Genomic DNA, 17037 nt, shown 5'->3' with positions numbered 1-17037 from the left:
AATTTTATATAACGTGGTAATTAATTTAGGAATATAGTTGTTATTTTTATAAATCGTGGATAATACATTGTAATGTATATTAAGCAAAAAATACTGCTGGTTTATACAGCAGTCAATTTAAATAGAGAAAAAACTGGAACGCATTATTTTGACTTCGATCGACAGTCATTTGACATTTAAGGAAAATATGTATGATTTGCGTATATAATAATTTCTTATAGCAGCAAATGATTGCAAAGATGTTAAGATTGTAAATGTGGTGCAATTATAGTTACAAAAAGATATATCTATTCCGATTTTAATCAAACTATGACAGATAAAGAAGATGTCACTAAAAAACCCGATACTGAGCCAATAGACGACGAAGCTCTTGAGAAGTACGTGCATATTTGAACTACTTTATTGTTTGTATATTAATTATTTATATGTAATAATTAAATATTACAGTTATACACTAAGAAATAATAATAAGCGAATTCCGTTTGTCTTGAACAAAGTATTCTTCGATATAATATCTAATTATAATAATATTTTTAATATACTAGTCACTGCCCTTTAACAAATTAATAATCGTATTGACGTCGACTAAACATTACTTCAACATATGTTATTTTCAAAAATAAAACAATTTTTTGTGGCCACTAAGCCATCTTTTTTATCCTTTAAATTATTGATTTTTTGATAAGATAATTCATGACTAAAATTTAATTCATGTAAAATTGGAAATTTGCAATACTTTTGATAACATTTTAAACAAAATTTAAGTGAATAAAAAATACTTTGCTTATAAAACTACAAAAATGTTTGATTCTTATTGTACACAAAATGATAAAAAAAAATTCTAATCTATTTGTGATAAGCCTATGATATAACTTCTGTAATAATATCTAAAATGATTTTTTATAGCATCTAAAGTTCCGGTGAATATGAAAAATTATATGTTTAAGAACTGAACTCATCAGTTTGCCAGTAACAAAGTATTTGTTAAGGATTATAAACATTTGTCTATAATGTATGTCTTATGAAATATATATTTTTTAAACCCATCTGCAATTTACCGTGATTAGCAAGTTGAAGCCCGCTAAGACAAGACAAAATAAGACAAGAGGCCTATACTAACTACAGTGAAAATCTTATGGCTGAAATAATCACTCTTTCAACAATTCTGGTCCTAGAGTCTAATTTAAATAATTGCTGTTTTGCTGATCAAGGAAGCTCGTAGCTGGTGACAATGCTGATTTGATTTTTTCTTTCCATTTCTGGATGCTTATTGAAATGCAATAATAGATTTGTAAGTTTGCATTGGTAGTTTTGGGTAACTCTTATGAATATTCATAAACACTATATAGCTTCACTCGGGTAAAGCTGTTTACTGTGTGCAAATGTTATCATACAACTGAAATGCGTCTGACCAGCAATAATTTTATTTTTAATAACTTCATGGATCCTTCTGCTCCATGAACTCATTTCCGATGAAGCTGTGAAAGCCTCCTGGCTAACAGCATCAACTTCAACTGAAACCATGCAAGCAGTCTAATGATTAAATCATTTTAATGATGATTCTTTTGATTATTTTTATGAACTCAGTGTGTATGTGTAAAACAATATATAAAACATTGTTTTCAAATTTGAAATATCTTTAGTCAAATAGATACATGCATTTGTCACCATTATCAATTATTTTATCATTGTGGGTAGTTAGTGAATAACAATTCAAAACATTGAGCTGCTGAAAAGACTTGGAAATCCAGTTGCTCTTTTTAAATTTTGAATGATGATAATTTAACAATGTTTGTTGTATACATTTGATATAATAAGGTTTTTGATTTAACATATTAAATCAACTATGTTAATGTACATAATAAAAAAACCTTGTAAATGACTCAACAAAGTTCCACATATTTTATGCAATTAAAAACTGAAAATGCTATAATATGATTTATTTAATTATGTACATTGGTTTTAGATTTAAAACTAAAAGAACAAGTCTAAATATCATGTGGAATGTTATTGTATATTTTATTTAAACACAAAATTAGGGCATTGCCAGTTTATTTTTATTTGTTGTTTTTATCATGTATCTGTCACTATTATTTGAATAAGAATTTAAATTTTTGGCGCATAAATAATTTGCTGTTAACATAAAGTTTCTTAGTTTATTTTTAATATATAAGCTTTTACACAATTTTTAAGTTCCTTGTAAGTATTGAATGTATCATACACTCAAATCTGTTTTTGTGCGCTATTGGAAAATTGCAATAAAATTAGAATGTAATTAAGTTATGAATAAAAAACATTTTTAGGTAGTCTTGACTACCGAGATGCACAAGCATCTAGTGAAACAACAATCAACACAATAACTGATCAACCACTAAATAGTAATTGAAAAAAAATCAACTCAGTGGCAAGTATCTTCAAGTAACAATAGTGATTTTTAACCAGAAGAAAATTTGTGTCTTGTCAGACTTGAAGGATAATGCTTATACATTTTAGTAATTTCTAGTTGTCATAAGAATTTTAATATTTATTAGGTTCTTATCATCTACATAAAAAAATACTCTTTAATAGTCTTGAGAAACTAAATTTTAATGGTTGAAGCTTCATTATGTTTCATTTATGCAATCCTTATTTTGTAAACATTCAATCTGTTCAGTATATCTTGTTCTGTTTACCAACTATTTTCATAATTTACAGTAGTTATATATGGTGATACTTAAAACAATGTCTATTCTTCTTAATCTACAGTTACAAATGTATTATTTTCAAAAATTAATGATTTATTTCTATTGAATTTTCCGAAGACTTCCAAAAGACAGCTTGAAAAAAAAGAATTTGTGACATTGACAATTTTATTTATTTGTAGATTAGCTGTGGAAGAGTTGCTGCGGGAGGCTGTTCAAGGAGCAGCGAGAGCAGAAATTGTTGGCCCCTCAGGCTGGGTTAAAGCTCCGCAGCAAAAATCCAATAAACGTTTTCTAGTCAACACTTTACGACACACTGTCAGCTCAAACAAATATTATTATAGCTCCCGTCACGGCAACAAGAACTCATACAGGTCATACAGCAAATCTCCTAAGAGGGAACGTAAACCAGAACCTTCTTATAAAAGAGATAGATATAGAAAAAAGCATTAAAATGGAGGATTACGATGTAGATGAAATATTGCGTACTCGTATTATTGACGTAGATGAAAGCAAATGGAAACCATCAGATAAGATTCCTCTAATAACCAAAGAAATAGAACAAATGAAGGCAGAAATGAGGACATTCCTTAAAGACAGTAATTTTGATCTAGCATCAGTTTTATCTGAAGGTAGGGAGCTCACAGCAGAGAGTAAATCTCTTCTTGAAGAAATGGAAGCATGTGAGGCTGAGATCGACAAGGAGACTTTGCCTGAAATACTAAAATCAATGGATAATTATGACATGCTTAAAAAGGAGTTGGAATCTGTCAACTTTAGTATAAACATACTTGAGGATGTACTACGGATAGGAACCTTACTCAAAAGCCTTAACCCGGACGGTGGAGAAGTTCAGAGCATTGTTAAGTCTATTGGAATTGCGACAGAGCTCATGAAATACATTGAGCATCCAGCTGAAGGTGTGCAAGATCTGCAATTGTTCGACAACACTAAAACCCTTGCAAGTTTGTTTAAAGAAACTTATATTCAAAACATGTCATCATCATGGGACCAGATGGTCAAGTACAACACCAAGCCAGGAACAGAAGTGGCCATTGTAGAATTGACACTCACTTTAGACAAAACAATACACACTTTGGATGTTTTAGATGCAATGTGCAAAGTCAACAAGCTCAATGATAAAGTTGTAAAGTTTGCCCAGTTTCTTTATAGGGAGGTACTAATACCTATAATGCGTTATGATTGCGTTGTGTTTGCTGAGACAGACACTTACATGACAGTAACAATTACATATAGAGAAAACTATAAGCCAAACTACATGGAAGTCATTGGTAACCTCCGCTTGCTACTGCATTTTATAAACAACAGATTTAATATTGAAGTATCTAAAAAGAAAATACCTCTTATAACAATGATAGGGAAGCAGATAGGCGTAGAGTTTACAGATAAATTAATCAGAGAGTGTTTACTTGACACAATACCACATAACATTAATGACTTGCACACATATGGAAAGGTTACAAATGTTGTAGAGGACTTTGAACGTTTTCTATACCATATCAAATTCTTTCATGATGAAGAGTTTTCGATATTGGACTATGTGAGAAACATAGACGTGTTGTTTGCCACCAAATCAAGTCTGTATTACTTTGAGACTGCAAGGACTATAATGATGAAAGATTTGAGCTTGTCCATGTCCATTGGTGTAGAAAATATCCCAGAGGATTCTGATAAGGTTGAATCCAAAAGCAAAGATCAGACGGTTGAACAGGCTTTAGACGAGCTTCACCATAATATACCAAAAAGCTTATTCTACTTCCCTCGGTGTATGATTTCAAAGTCTGCTCAGGAGTTATTAGATCTGTTATATGTGTTGATGGAACAAGCAGTCCAATGCTCCGATGTGGTATGCAGGAAGCTTTATCTCACCGCTAGATTTATTTTTGAGCTTTATGATGCTGTGGTTCCTTACCATCATGAAAATTTCCTTCAAAACATCCCACAATATGTTGGTTAGTACAATTTAACTTATTTCCATTTTATGTGTTATTTATTCAAATTTACACATCCCAATTAAGCTGAAAGGCAAGTACTGGTTATATTAAAAAAAATATTAACTATGAGTTAAAAAATATATAGCACAGATTTAACCTTTGATGTGATTTATATAGATGAACTAATATAGTTTATACACTAATTTTTGTCACTTCATTTACTGGCTTATTTTAAAACACGCCAAAATTTTTAATTTCAAAACTAACCTATAACATTTCGGTATAAATTACTGTCACTTTTTACTCTCCATTATCTTCTCTGTGCTTTGTTTGTGGCTTCTTTTCTTTTCTTTCCATTGCTGACCTTTTTTGAAACATCTAACTGTTAAAATTTTGAAATGTACAACATAATTTAGCTCGTACATTAATTTATTTATGTGTCCTCTCCTCTTTACTATGTGCCTGTAGTTTTATTTCATCAAACTTTCCTTTACAAAACTTATAATTTTAATACAAATTAATGTACAACCTAATATACCTCATAAAATAATTTCTGTCTATCATTCTCTACTATCAATCCTCTCCTCTTTTCTCTATGCCTTTTTGCTTAATTTCAAATGCTGAACTTTTTTTTAAACATCAAACCTTCTATTGAAAAACTAAAAATTTTGCTAGTTATTAATGTACACATTAAATAATTTCTGTCTATCATTGTTAACTATCCATTCTCTCCTCTTTACTCTGCATCTGTAGGTTTTCCGACCTTTTTTTAAACAGATCAAACTTTCCATTTACAACCTATCAAAATCTTGATAGAAATTATATATAAAATGTTTGTATGATTTTAGCATTGTTTCACAATAACTGCATGTACCTCGCGCACAACCTGCAGACCTTCGGCGATAAGTGGCTTAACCTGATGGAGGGGAGACAGTTGGGCTATCTGATCAATTTTGTGGACCTAACACCCAAGCTGCGTGAGCTCGGTTACCGGCACCTCACTATGCACATGCAGCAACAGAGGAAGCAGATTCTGGATAACATTCGTTCATCAGGTATTCATTTTCTTATACACCAGAAAGTGATGGGATGAACTGGAATTATGTTGTTGTAAGTAATAAGGGTTATGTTTTGATAACTTATGTCTACATAACATGAATTATAAAATTGTACTAATACTTTTTATTTATTCATTATTAAATACAATTTGACTAAGAAATATCTTCGTGTAGTTTATTTCCAACAAACATAACTGGCATGATCTATATTATCACGTTTTAGGAACAACACACAGTAATATCCATTTAAATATCGCTTAAAAAAATTTACCCCCTATAACGCGGAAATTCTTAAGTTATATTTGTGTTATGTATTTATAGTGATTTGTACAGTTCATAATCAATTTCTTAAGAACCATGGAGCTTATAGTTGAAATTTAGTAGGAAAATTCCTTTGGTACAGTAGTCTGTTAAGAATGAAATTTACTAAATTCCCTGACCAAGGAAAATTGTAGGGGTGTTCATTAACTGTTTATAATTTTGGTGTCTTTACAGATCTAAATTGCATTGTGGTGAAGGATGTCCTCGGTGATAATGCAGAAGCTGCTATAAGGCAATGCCTTCGCCAACTGCATCTCCTAAAAAATGTTTGGATTGGAGTGTTCCCCAGCAACGTTTTTATAAAGTATTTTTTATGTCCATTTAAATATTAATTTGAGAATATTTAATTAATAATTGTTTATACCAAATTCATTTAAAATTTTAATAATTTTAGGTTAATGGCAACATTGGTTAATATGTTCATTGACGAACTAATACACCGTGTATGCACCGTAGAGGATATATCGATGGAAATGGCAACACAGCTAAATGAGATGTACAGCCTTGTTGTGCAAAAAGTGCCAACACTGTTCCCGGTAATTATGATACTAGAATATGTTATTTGTTAATCAAGAAGTTTTATTTATTTTAGTAAACCGAGGCTAGAATATATTATTATACTTTCATCAGGTTGTCCACTGGTGGACATAGGCCCCTCTCATACGCTACCAGTAGGGACGATCACTGGGAAGTGGTGTGAATTCAGTGGATTTTGTCCACTTTGTGGGTACATCACTACAATATGCTAAGTCGCTGAGTTTTGTCGATAGACGCCCACTGCAAGACATGAGTCCCTTCCTCCCCCCCACCCTCAAAGATCGCCTCATCATATCGTATTGACAAATTGGTTGTCATTTGTTCTAGGATGGCACTGATGTGAATGAGTACGTCAAGTCCTGGATGAAGCTGCAAGAGCTCGTTTTCGTGCTGGGCGGGTCGCTCAAGGACATCGAGCTGCACTGGAATGACGGCACTGGTCCTCTGGCAGAGCACTTCACCACCAAAGAGCTCCGGAGTCTTATTAAAGCGCTTTTTCAAAACACACAATTCCGCGCCAATTTACTGTCTAAAATTAAGTAATTTTCTTCTATCTGTTATCAGTGTCTAATAATATAGCATTAACTGTCACTTGTGCGTTTTATTTAATTATTCATGTTTCTCGATTTTTGTAGAATCAAAATGTATTATTCTTAATGACTTCCGAGGATAATGAATTAGGTTTAGGTATTATTTTTTTTATCAGATAGTAAAACAGTGAGGACATTGGACATTCTAGGTATAGTAGCTACCATACTTGGACTAGTGGGCGGAAGTGAGTTACTACCCGAGCACGTATCTGATCTTCCTTCAATGAAATATGCTCGTTTAACGACTGGAAGTGATTTACCACCTATGCATATTGGCAAGGAAGATGATAAGAATAGAGAGGTGTTGCTACACATACAAAAATAATTTGCTACTTACACGACCATAACACAACGGCAGTGGCCACATCACTGATGGCGTTAGAATTTAAATCTGCGTTTTTTCCGATTTCGAAATTTGAATTCGAACGGGCAACGAATAATTTGACATAAAAGCATAGTGACCGTACTGGCCAGCAATACGGAGAGTGCACGCTACACATACAAACGCACAAATGTCTCGACCGACGACACATTAAACGAAAAGTGAATGATCATCATATTGACAGACGACACGAAATTGATTCCAGAAATACAATTGATGTAATATTGCATTCCTTTGATCATTGATAGTGTTGGCGTTCTATCTAGTTCCTTGTTAGGAATGGTCGTCCATAATGCATGAACAGTACCCAGACGCTATGGTGATCCAGGTATAGCCTGTATATTAGCTGACAGATTGAGGCCTCTAAATGGGTTAGGTCGGGCGTGGCCCCGTGTGACGCCCTATTCTAAACAGTATTAATTATTATATATCCCCCTATAGATCTTTGGGGGAAGCCTATGCCTTGCAGTGGGCGTCTATGGGATCAAACGACGAATTCATTAATGTACAGAGCAAGCTAAATAAAAAATTATACATCTTTCTATTAGAATATATTCTTTAGTTCTAATATTTAGTACTAAAAGATAATATTAAAATTATTCATGCCTCTGTTACCCACGGGTATAAACCATATTACACATTAATAAATAAACTATTATAAATATAGGCTCATAAATAAAAAAAAAATAAAAGAAAGAATCATAGAGAAAAACTGTACATAAGCTAATGCTATTTTTCTTGTTTTGACATTGACATATTATTGGATCAAAGAACGTCAAATTTCTGTTTAATAACCTAATAACAATTTACAATTAAACTAAATTCTCACAATAAAATGGTGATTATATATAATTAAGATGAAAAGTATTAAGTCTATTCTGCTACGTAGCAGGCCTTCTTTTTCACTGTGCCGTACTATTACGACTAAAAAGAAAATTCCAGATCCGGATGAAGAAGAACAATTACCAAGTAAATAATTTAATCAGAATAAATGAATTGATGGCTAATTATTGTGAAATTAATATTTATAAAATATTTCTTGAAGTGATTTTATATTATAACCATTATTTTTTTTAATTTACTGACAGCATATTGTTTTTTAGTATTTCAGTACCCGGTTAGTAAAAGCTCCGATCGTCGCGTTTACGTTTGGGGGTTGGCAGAAACTGGTGCTCTCGGTGTACATTTGCCCGGCAGAGGTAAAAGAGGCAAGAAGTCTTACAGGAATGATTTCTCCCTTGTGTGGTATCCAATGAGATCTAGTTTTTGTGAGAGATTTGATGTAAGTAAATTAGCTATTAAGTACACAATAATTAATTATCCCATCAACTTTATGTATAATATTAATATAAACTAATAATGATACAAGAATGTAGCCCTTTCAAAAAAAAACCAATCAAATTATTGATAAACAGACTAAATGTAGATGAAAGATGTGTTCTTTAGGAGTTTTTTTCTTGATTATACTCCTCAACTATAATACTTTGCAAAGCATAGTCAAAAATTAAAGACAAAAAAAAGTTGATGATCAACAAGAGCACTCTTAAGGGTTCCAATGTAGAGTAAATTAATTTTATCTTTACCATTCATTGGATTGGGAGGCCACTGTGCTCTTCAGACCGCTTCAACAAGCCCTCCATTTTCTTTGATGGTCGTCTAAGTGTGAAAGAATATAATATGTGTAATATTGGTTTTCAGGTAACACAAATAGCTTGCGGATATGGGTTTACTGTTGCTGCCGTGAAAACTGATGAGCAACATAAAGTGTTTGGCACTGGCATCAATACGGACTCCCAGATTGGTTATCATGCACCAAGAATGGGACATCCTTTGGAGCTACTAGTCAGTCCGGCACCTATATATATACCATACAAGTCATTGGAAACAAAGGTAAATTGGAACATAGTATGGGATTCCTCTATGACTTTGAATTAGGAATTGGTGAATATACAGACAAATGAAATTTACTAACATAGGCCAGCGAATTAGCTAATTGAAGAGGTAATAGGCAGGCCAATTCACACATAGTATGTATTACTGCTAGGCCTTAAGATTTAGCTAAGCCTTGAGATGCAGGCTGCTTTCTGTTGGTCTTATTGGAAATCCATGACAGAGGACTACATTCAACACTAATAGACTGTCTATGACTGTGATAATGATTTTTGTAGATTATAAAGAACTTTTATATGACCACAAAAGTTTATTTTGCTTTCATTTAAAGGTTAAAGTCAATATAAGTAACTTATAATGTCTATATCTGTATATTCAAAAATTTTGCGTCAGCCAGGCACCAGGCAACCAGAAATTGCCTAGTAATTTGAAATGTCGCCAAATTTCTTACAATCATGAATTAAATGTTTGTTTTGAGCCATTTTATTTTTTTGTCTGGATATGTCTAAAACAATGCATGTTTTGGTTTTTTTGCCTAAGTCTATAGTGAAAGGTAAAAATTTGGTATTTAGCTGGAAGTGAAAAAAAGCAGTCTCCTTTTTAAGAGGAAGGTATATTGACTAGGTATATGTAGAGGAATAAAGATAGCATATCTAAAAAAAGCCAGATTTGTTTCTTCTTCTTTTTACTTCCCTCGACCTTTATTATGTCTTTGGTCCATCTAGTGGGGGGCCTACCCATGCTTTTTGGCCACATCGGCCATCAGTTTCATGAGTGATGTGCCCTGCCAATTGCCACTTCACTATCAATTCTTGGAGCTGCTGTGATCTTGGATGTAAAACTCCAAGCATAGAACTCTTGAATACGCTCTGGGTGACCATGAGCAATCTTTTGAGGCCAGTTTTAACCGAATCTCGAATGTTTACAATTAGTTAATATTTTTTTATTATTGCACATTTTAGTCTTTTACTTCATTAACTGTTTTAAATTTATCTTCTTTTGGCGTCTTAGCTAACAGGAAAATACCATATCTTCTTTTAAATTGACTTGGGATAGATTTCCTTGACTTTCTCAAAAATTCTTGCTGTACAATGGTTAGTTATAGGTGTAAATGTAAAAGCTTTAAAGGGGCAAGTGAATGTACAGGTCTTTGAAAAATATGCCTACTTCCAATCATCCTGTATATAGTGATCACTTTGAAATATGTTACATTAAATTTTAAACCTTCTGGCTTTACAGTCTGTTGATACAGATAATAATCTGAATTTTGATAACGCTTTTTCTTACTTTATTATCAATATTGTTATGTACTGAGGGTTCTGAATCGGAATGAAACACCACTGGTTTACAAGGAGTCTTTTATTCACAAATCCGATGGTCACACAACTTTAACACAAAGTATACTTTTGCTTAGTCCAAACTTTGCTTCCAAATCGCTCAAGAAATCACTGTCCTAATAACTTACCAAATAGTCACTTTGTATCACTGATCGTAGATCTTAATATCTCAAAAAACAACACTGAACTGTCGTCAACTGTCGGGGAGTACCTCTATTTATACTACGAATAAGGTTCTAGTAAGTTGGAGATAGTACTCGGTAAGAATTTCCGAGAGCCATACACAAAAATTTATAAATAACTTCTAGGTCATGTGTATTGTTTAGAGAGTTCTGTAACTCTTGCTTTATGACAATATTTTATCCTGAAAACCGTTGATTTCTGGATAGGGTATACTATAGATTAAAGCTTTTAAAATATTATTTATATTATTATTATAGATTACTAGGTTGGCAGCAGGGCGTGCACATACAGTTTTACTGACAGACAATGAAGGCGTTTACACACTTGGTAACAACGCATATGGCCAGTGCGGTAGAAAGATAAATCCAAAAGAAGAATACAGAGGCAGCATGGTATCTTACAACATTAAGAAGTTAGGTCAGGAAAACATTGTGGATGTTTGCTGTGGCCAGGATCATACGTAAGTGTAATAGCAAGAGATTCCTCAAATTTTCTTATTTATTTTTCAATCAATTAGTTGTCTTAAAAAATGATGAAAATTTGCTTTTTAATCCAAACTAAAAAATTTGCACCACTTCCACTCTTTTGTATAACATGTCGAACTTCAATATATCATTCTTTTCTAGCTTACTGAACACCGCACAATAGCTCATTTGGTCAGTGTATCATTATCCTCATTAAAAATTTATAGTTTCAGAAATAGTAGATTATATAATGGTAAAACAGTAATTTTTTTTTTAATTTAAATGCTACCTGTCTCTGCATAACAGATTTCAGATTGGTCACTTCATACAAGGATTAGAAAAAGGTATGGGAATAGATTTTTCTCATGTAATCACTCTGTGTATCATAGGGCGGTGTGTAATAATTGGTGGATTCAAAGATCAAAAATCAATAAGATTGATACAAATGTTAGGCGAGCCCTAGCTTGTTTCATTAAGGAATACAGTACAAGCCTATAATAATATAATAATCTTAGTAATCCATATATTAATAATAAAATATAAAAATTAGGAATTAAAGTATAATCATACTTTTAGGTTATTTTTGACTGAATCAGGCAAAGTGTACGCATGTGGATGGGGTGCTGATGGTCAAACAGGCTTAGGAAACTACAAGAACCAAGCCATTCCTGCTCCAGTTCAAGGCGATATTACCACTGAGAGAATTGTTAAAGTCGCTTCAACGGTGGACTGTGTGCTGGCATTAAATGGTTTGTTTTTAAAATTTTTATGTTATAGTTTATATATTTATGGTTATATATTTATATGTGGTAGTCACAAAGGCCAGCTAGTACTGACCTGGTGGTTAAGAGTGTTATAAAATACCACTATTTTAATAAATATACATTCATTGCTCATCTAATTTCTTTTTAATAAGACTCGTAGCTGCCTAAACGGCGTTTTCAGATTCCACAAGTTTGAGGCGACAGAGCGCAGATGGGCTTTAGTCTAAGAGTCCTTTTCAGGTGGTGAAGCCTGAGGAATCCCAGGGAGCCTAGGCTCAGACCACTACATACTACTAATTTACCGAATTGGGATGCCACCGAGTGCTTAGATCTCTTCAGTGGACGCTCATTGAAGTCAAGGGTCAGGGCTCCCCACGAGAGTACCTATACCAGGGTTGTCACTAGTTGATAATAGTTACCAAACTTGTTCGGTTCTTATTGCCTGACTAATAATAATACCATACCACTTTGGAATATGTTGTCCTAGAATGTTCATCTTATTTAGAGTTGGCATTAATAAATACTTGATAATTTTTATTGTTACTAAATATGTCAAATGTATGCTAATGAAATTATTATATTGTAGATAAAACTGGTTGGGTTACAACATTGTTACTGATCATGAAATCAGAAAAGATTTTGGCTTCTTATGAACAATTACATCTTTGTTAGTTATGCTTATTTTAGATAGTATTACTAGTTCCTCATTCTATTATAAATATTTCTCTATCTATAAGAAGATCCTATAGGCAAATGAAAGTAACTGATATAGAGTAGTGGCAGTGGGTAAGCCATATAGAGGAACAAAGGAAACACCGCTGTGGCCTTAAAATTCTGTGGTTCAAACAGTGGATGTTCTGTGCTGAAATTATGCTTTTATATATATACAATTTTGACCAACACAAACTATGAGTTAAAATACTATTAAGATATATTTATATAATTTAAAAATATATTTAGATAAACACAAATTATATTTGGAATAAATAACAAAATAATTTTTAACTTCAGACAAAGGTGAACTATTCGGGTGGGGCAATTCAGAATACGGACAAGTACCTATGACGTCCAACTGCGACCAAGTGAACACATCTTATTCACTGTTGTCTTTCACACGTGGGCTTGGAAAAATTGTGGACATCGCAGCTGGAGGATCTTTCTGTCTTATTGTTAATGGTGAGATATTTGTAACTATCTGTCCAACAGATTTCGTATAGTCAAAATTTATTGACTTTTATGTGGCAATAACCAAAAGAAAAAAATAAAATGATGTTACTTAGTGATCACTTTATTTTTTATTAAATGTGAACATATATAAACATATTTTTAAAATTTATTAAACCACATTATTAAACATGAAATATACATTTGCAGAGCGTGAACTGTCAAACGAGCGAAGTTCATTGTGAATTATCAAATTTGAATTGTATATTAGGTAAAAATTGCTGAAAATGTATTTAGTATGGACGATTAATATGAATGTTACTATTTATTGATGAAATAAAAAAGGTTTTATGACACTTTTTATTTGAGGGCTCTTAGATCGCTTTGGTAAACGCTCCATGAAGTGAGGGCCCCACCAGGGGACCTCGGTTTGATCTGTCAATCGTCAATTACATTTCGACACAGGGGCGTCTGAGAGAGCCAAACCTTGGCTTGGCCGATTGCTATTGCATGGCTAAAAACTGCTGCCATTTTGTAATTCGCTGGCTCTGGGAGAAGTGGTGCATTTTTTATTTTTAAATGTGCGTAACTTTGAACATTTTACTAAGTAACTACACAGAAAAAATAGTCGTGTTATTTAGTTTCATTGAAAGTAGTAGTGTTACAATATTATGGAAATCTATATGGTTCAGCACTGGATCATCATAAAACTATGATTGAAGTGATAATGATGAATCATTATGGACTAAGTAACTATGTAAGAACAATACGAGTGTTAATTAATAATTAAAAAAAAAATAAATATAACTCATGTGTTTAATGTTGCAGAACAAGGTGATGTTTTCGTTTGGGGCTTTGGACTGTTAGGCCTTGGACCTAGCGTGCAGCAGTCAGCGACTCCAAAGCAAATTCCTCCTGCACTATTTGGAAGAAATGAATTCAACCCTGAAATAGTTGTTGAGAAAGTTGCTTGTGGCATTGGACATTTAGCAGCCATCACCGACCAAGGCGATTTATATGTATGGGGCAGAAATAGACATGGATGTCTAGGATTAGGACATACGAAAGACCAGCATTTTCCTTTGAAAGTCTCTATCGGTGCTCATGTGATGCAAGTAAAATGTAGCGTAGACCATACAATAGCTATGTGCAAACCTTTCGTTTAATTAGTGAATGTTTTTAAATTATAGTGTTATTTAATTGAAGTTATTGTTTTATTTAATTTTAGCTGCCACTTGAACCTTCATATTTTATTATCCGCTTGCTTACCCGCCAATCCTGATTGATGCCAAAACAATCTTTTGGTTTGATTGAACTACAACTCATGTGCAGCAGGACGATGGCAGCTCTTCGTAATATTATTCTAACTTTGACAAATACAGCATTTTGTATGAAAAAGCCATGTGGTCTACTTAACAAAGCCTCAATTAAAAAATAAAAGAGACTCTTTCCTACCTAAAGTTTTCTACTCCTATAAAACTAAACATTTGTCATCTTATAAACCAGTTAGCAATTTATATCTATGAAAATATATGTAATGCAAATAATGAAATTACATAATCTGCCTACAACATATCAGAGAAATGTATATTAAAAGTATGCAAAAGAGAAAGCTTGTATCTACATGTCTCTCTTGCATGGCCTAAGTATTTAATTCAGATTTATATAAATCTAGAATGTGTTTTTAATTATTACAACACCTACAGATATGTCATCAATTTAAATGTAATATATGATCCAAAAAAATATGTTATTTCATAAAAAATATTTTATTTCATTTTACTAATTTATTTACATAGATAAAAAATGGACTATATACTGCAATAATATTTAAATGTAATAAATTACATTAAAATAGTATAATAATTGAAATAATTTTACATATGGTCTAACTTAATACCATAAACTGGTTTTTGTATTGGACTTCTAAAGCGTTGGTAGGATTATAATTTGGAATGGTATTGAGAGATATCAGGTATGTATGGAGTGGATTTCTTCATATAAATAAAATGTGAATGGTCAAATAAATCAAATTGGAGGATCTAGATCAGTGTTTACCAATGTGAGGCCCACAATCAGATAGCCCCACATATAAGACATTGAAAAGGTTAATTTAAGACTAAGTATTGATAATAAGTTGCAAGCTAATTAAGGACTTGACCTAGCTTAAAGCAGGTCCGGATCTTGTTACAGGAGTTGCAGAAGTAATTACTTAGTACTGACAAATTAATGCCACTGCAGCAGCAGTTTTATGAGTGTAATGTTTTAGGCGACATTTCAAAACTGCCACATCTGTAATTGCAGTTTTAATACATAAACCTCAATTACTTCTAGACTACTTTGCAATAACACTACATAAATATCTTTTACAGTATAGGATTTATTTATTATACATTTACAATATAAGCTTTATTTATTATATACATTGATAAGGAATACACACATGGAGTTGTAAATAGTACGGTTAACTATAGTTGGCACTTCACAGCACAAGTCTTACATTTCCATTATTGAATGGGAAAGCAGGAACATATCTGTTTAAGATTTCCCATTCAATACCACATTAACTATTGCTTGCATTCGTCGTGAAACGGTTCAAGGCTGCGGAAATCTCGCCATGTAGGTGGCAGCAGTGATGTATGGTGCAGATGACATCCACACCGTTTGCAGGGCTCAGTAAACAGGTTTACATAGCTATGTAACCATGTCATGAATGACCGGACTGCCAGCTCTGGTAAAGTTGGAGAATAGAAATGCAGCATAGCAGCATGAGCACTCTCCGTTACTTTCCTGAAGACGTTGTGACGGGATTCCGTCCAAAGATCCAATGTCTCCCCATAACCTTTTACCATTACCCACTCCATCAATAATCCTTTAAATGCGACAACAGCTTTTAAAACATGACTCAAGTTGATAGATACAACAGCATTACTAGCAAAAGGTCTAGATATCGTTATCTTCATATCATTATAAGATCTGTCTATGTTGTTTATAAGGTTGTCAACTTGTAATGGTGGAACATTATGGTTGCTTTGAAATTTGCCTCTTCGTTTCGTGCCCCCAGAGTTTATATATGAACGTTTTAGAGAGTTCTGACTTAATAAAGTGTGTGCAAACGAACTGTATTCGTGAATCTTGTCCGTCCATTTGTAGCTGTTGACCAGCTGAGTGTACAATGCTTGGCGGTCTTGTGTCGTTTCTTGACTTAAATACGTAGTATTACCTAGGTTAAAAGGAACCGGTATTGGCAAACCGTTAACTGTCTGGTCCAAGTCTCTAAGGTTGATGTTGACACTATTAAGAAGTTCTTGCAACTCAACAAGAAACTTATCTTTGCCATCTTCTCCGTGATCAGCTCGCAATCCATTTGAAAGAGTTTCGAAAACATGGCTCACACTCGAGCGAAGTGTACGGAGAGATGATAGGGCAGAATTTAACTGTTCTACGTTTATCGCCTGATTCATTTTTGTTTTATCTTTATTTCGTTTCACATATAAAACTATATGTATTATTCGAAGAAAGCAAAAATAAATAATGCAATATTGACGGTAGTGATGTACCAGTACCAATATAATCGGAAATTATAATCAGAAATAGGTTAAATCTATTACCGGTATTTTATTAAACAAATTATTGTATTTTAAGACCCAGTATAAATAACGTTATTTTAAATGTAAACGATAAAAGAATTGCTGTAGTTACAGTGTAGAC

The 17037-nt window shown here is 32.9% G+C and overlaps 4 protein-coding genes across 4 annotated transcripts; 3 read left to right on the top strand and 1 right to left on the bottom strand.

Annotated features, from left to right (window-relative positions):
• The first annotated feature begins 309 nt into the window (after positions 1-309).
• On the top strand, positions 310-3134 carry LOC137926752 (protein POLR1D-like). The gene is made up of 2 exons (XM_068770443.1): positions 310-377; positions 2864-3134. Exons 1-2 carry the CDS (start codon positions 310-312, stop codon positions 3132-3134), a joined length of 339 nt encoding a protein of 112 aa, XP_068626544.1.
• On the top strand, positions 2998-7143 carry LOC137926690 (centromere/kinetochore protein zw10 homolog). The gene is made up of 5 exons (XM_068770368.1): positions 2998-4654; positions 5485-5691; positions 6190-6319; positions 6410-6551; positions 6880-7143. Exons 1-5 carry the CDS (start codon positions 3136-3138, stop codon positions 7093-7095), a joined length of 2214 nt encoding a protein of 737 aa, XP_068626469.1. The 5' UTR covers positions 2998-3135; the 3' UTR covers positions 7096-7143.
• Positions 7144-8289: 1146 nt separating this feature from the next.
• Positions 8290-14510, top strand: LOC137926908 (RCC1-like G exchanging factor-like protein). The gene is made up of 7 exons (XM_068770646.1): positions 8290-8493; positions 8628-8806; positions 9223-9414; positions 11192-11394; positions 11975-12147; positions 13174-13338; positions 14155-14510. The coding sequence occupies exons 1-7, from the start codon at positions 8382-8384 to the stop codon at positions 14490-14492; spliced, it is 1362 nt and encodes a 453-aa protein (XP_068626747.1). The 5' UTR covers positions 8290-8381; the 3' UTR covers positions 14493-14510.
• Positions 14511-15140: 630 nt separating this feature from the next.
• On the bottom strand, positions 15141-16872 carry LOC137926914 (mediator of RNA polymerase II transcription subunit 27-like). Its single transcript, XM_068770652.1, has one exon. It carries the CDS (start codon positions 16788-16790, stop codon positions 15894-15896), a length of 897 nt encoding a protein of 298 aa, XP_068626753.1. The 5' UTR covers positions 16791-16872; the 3' UTR covers positions 15141-15893.
• Between the last annotated feature and the right edge of the window lie 165 nt (positions 16873-17037).

The sequence above is a fragment of the Battus philenor genome, unplaced genomic scaffold (assembly GCF_028537555.1).
Source record: "Battus philenor isolate CCGP_79_NKW_IND1 unplaced genomic scaffold, ilBatPhil1.0.hap1 SCAF_3, whole genome shotgun sequence".
Classification (NCBI taxonomy): Eukaryota; Metazoa; Arthropoda; class Insecta; order Lepidoptera; family Papilionidae; genus Battus; species Battus philenor.
The sequence above is the reverse complement of the archived record's forward strand: the minus strand, read 5'-3'. Positions and strand labels throughout refer to the sequence as shown.

Excerpts from the sequence above, each read along its gene's own strand:
- LOC137926752 (XM_068770443.1), top strand. The coding sequence starts at position 310 with ATGACAGATAAAGAAGATGTCACTAAAAAACCCGATACTGAGCCAATA. Across the intron at positions 378-2,863 it reads GACGACGAAGCTCTTGAGAA|ATTAGCTGTGGAAGAGTTGC; the intron begins GTACGTGCATAT and ends ATTTATTTGTAG.
- LOC137926690 (XM_068770368.1), top strand. The coding sequence starts at position 3,136 with ATGGAGGATTACGATGTAGATGAAATATTGCGTACTCGTATTATTGAC. Across the intron at positions 6,320-6,409 it reads CCCAGCAACGTTTTTATAAA|GTTAATGGCAACATTGGTTA; the intron begins GTATTTTTTATG and ends TAATAATTTTAG. Across the intron at positions 6,552-6,879 it reads AAGTGCCAACACTGTTCCCG|GATGGCACTGATGTGAATGA; the intron begins GTAATTATGATA and ends CATTTGTTCTAG.
- LOC137926908 (XM_068770646.1), top strand. The coding sequence starts at position 8,382 with ATGAAAAGTATTAAGTCTATTCTGCTACGTAGCAGGCCTTCTTTTTCA. Across the intron at positions 11,395-11,974 it reads TGCTGTGGCCAGGATCATAC|GTTATTTTTGACTGAATCAG; the intron begins GTAAGTGTAATA and ends TCATACTTTTAG. Across the intron at positions 12,148-13,173 it reads CTGTGTGCTGGCATTAAATG|ACAAAGGTGAACTATTCGGG; the intron begins GTTTGTTTTTAA and ends TTTTAACTTCAG.
- LOC137926914 (XM_068770652.1), bottom strand. The coding sequence starts at position 16,790 with ATGAATCAGGCGATAAACGTAGAACAGTTAAATTCTGCCCTATCATCT.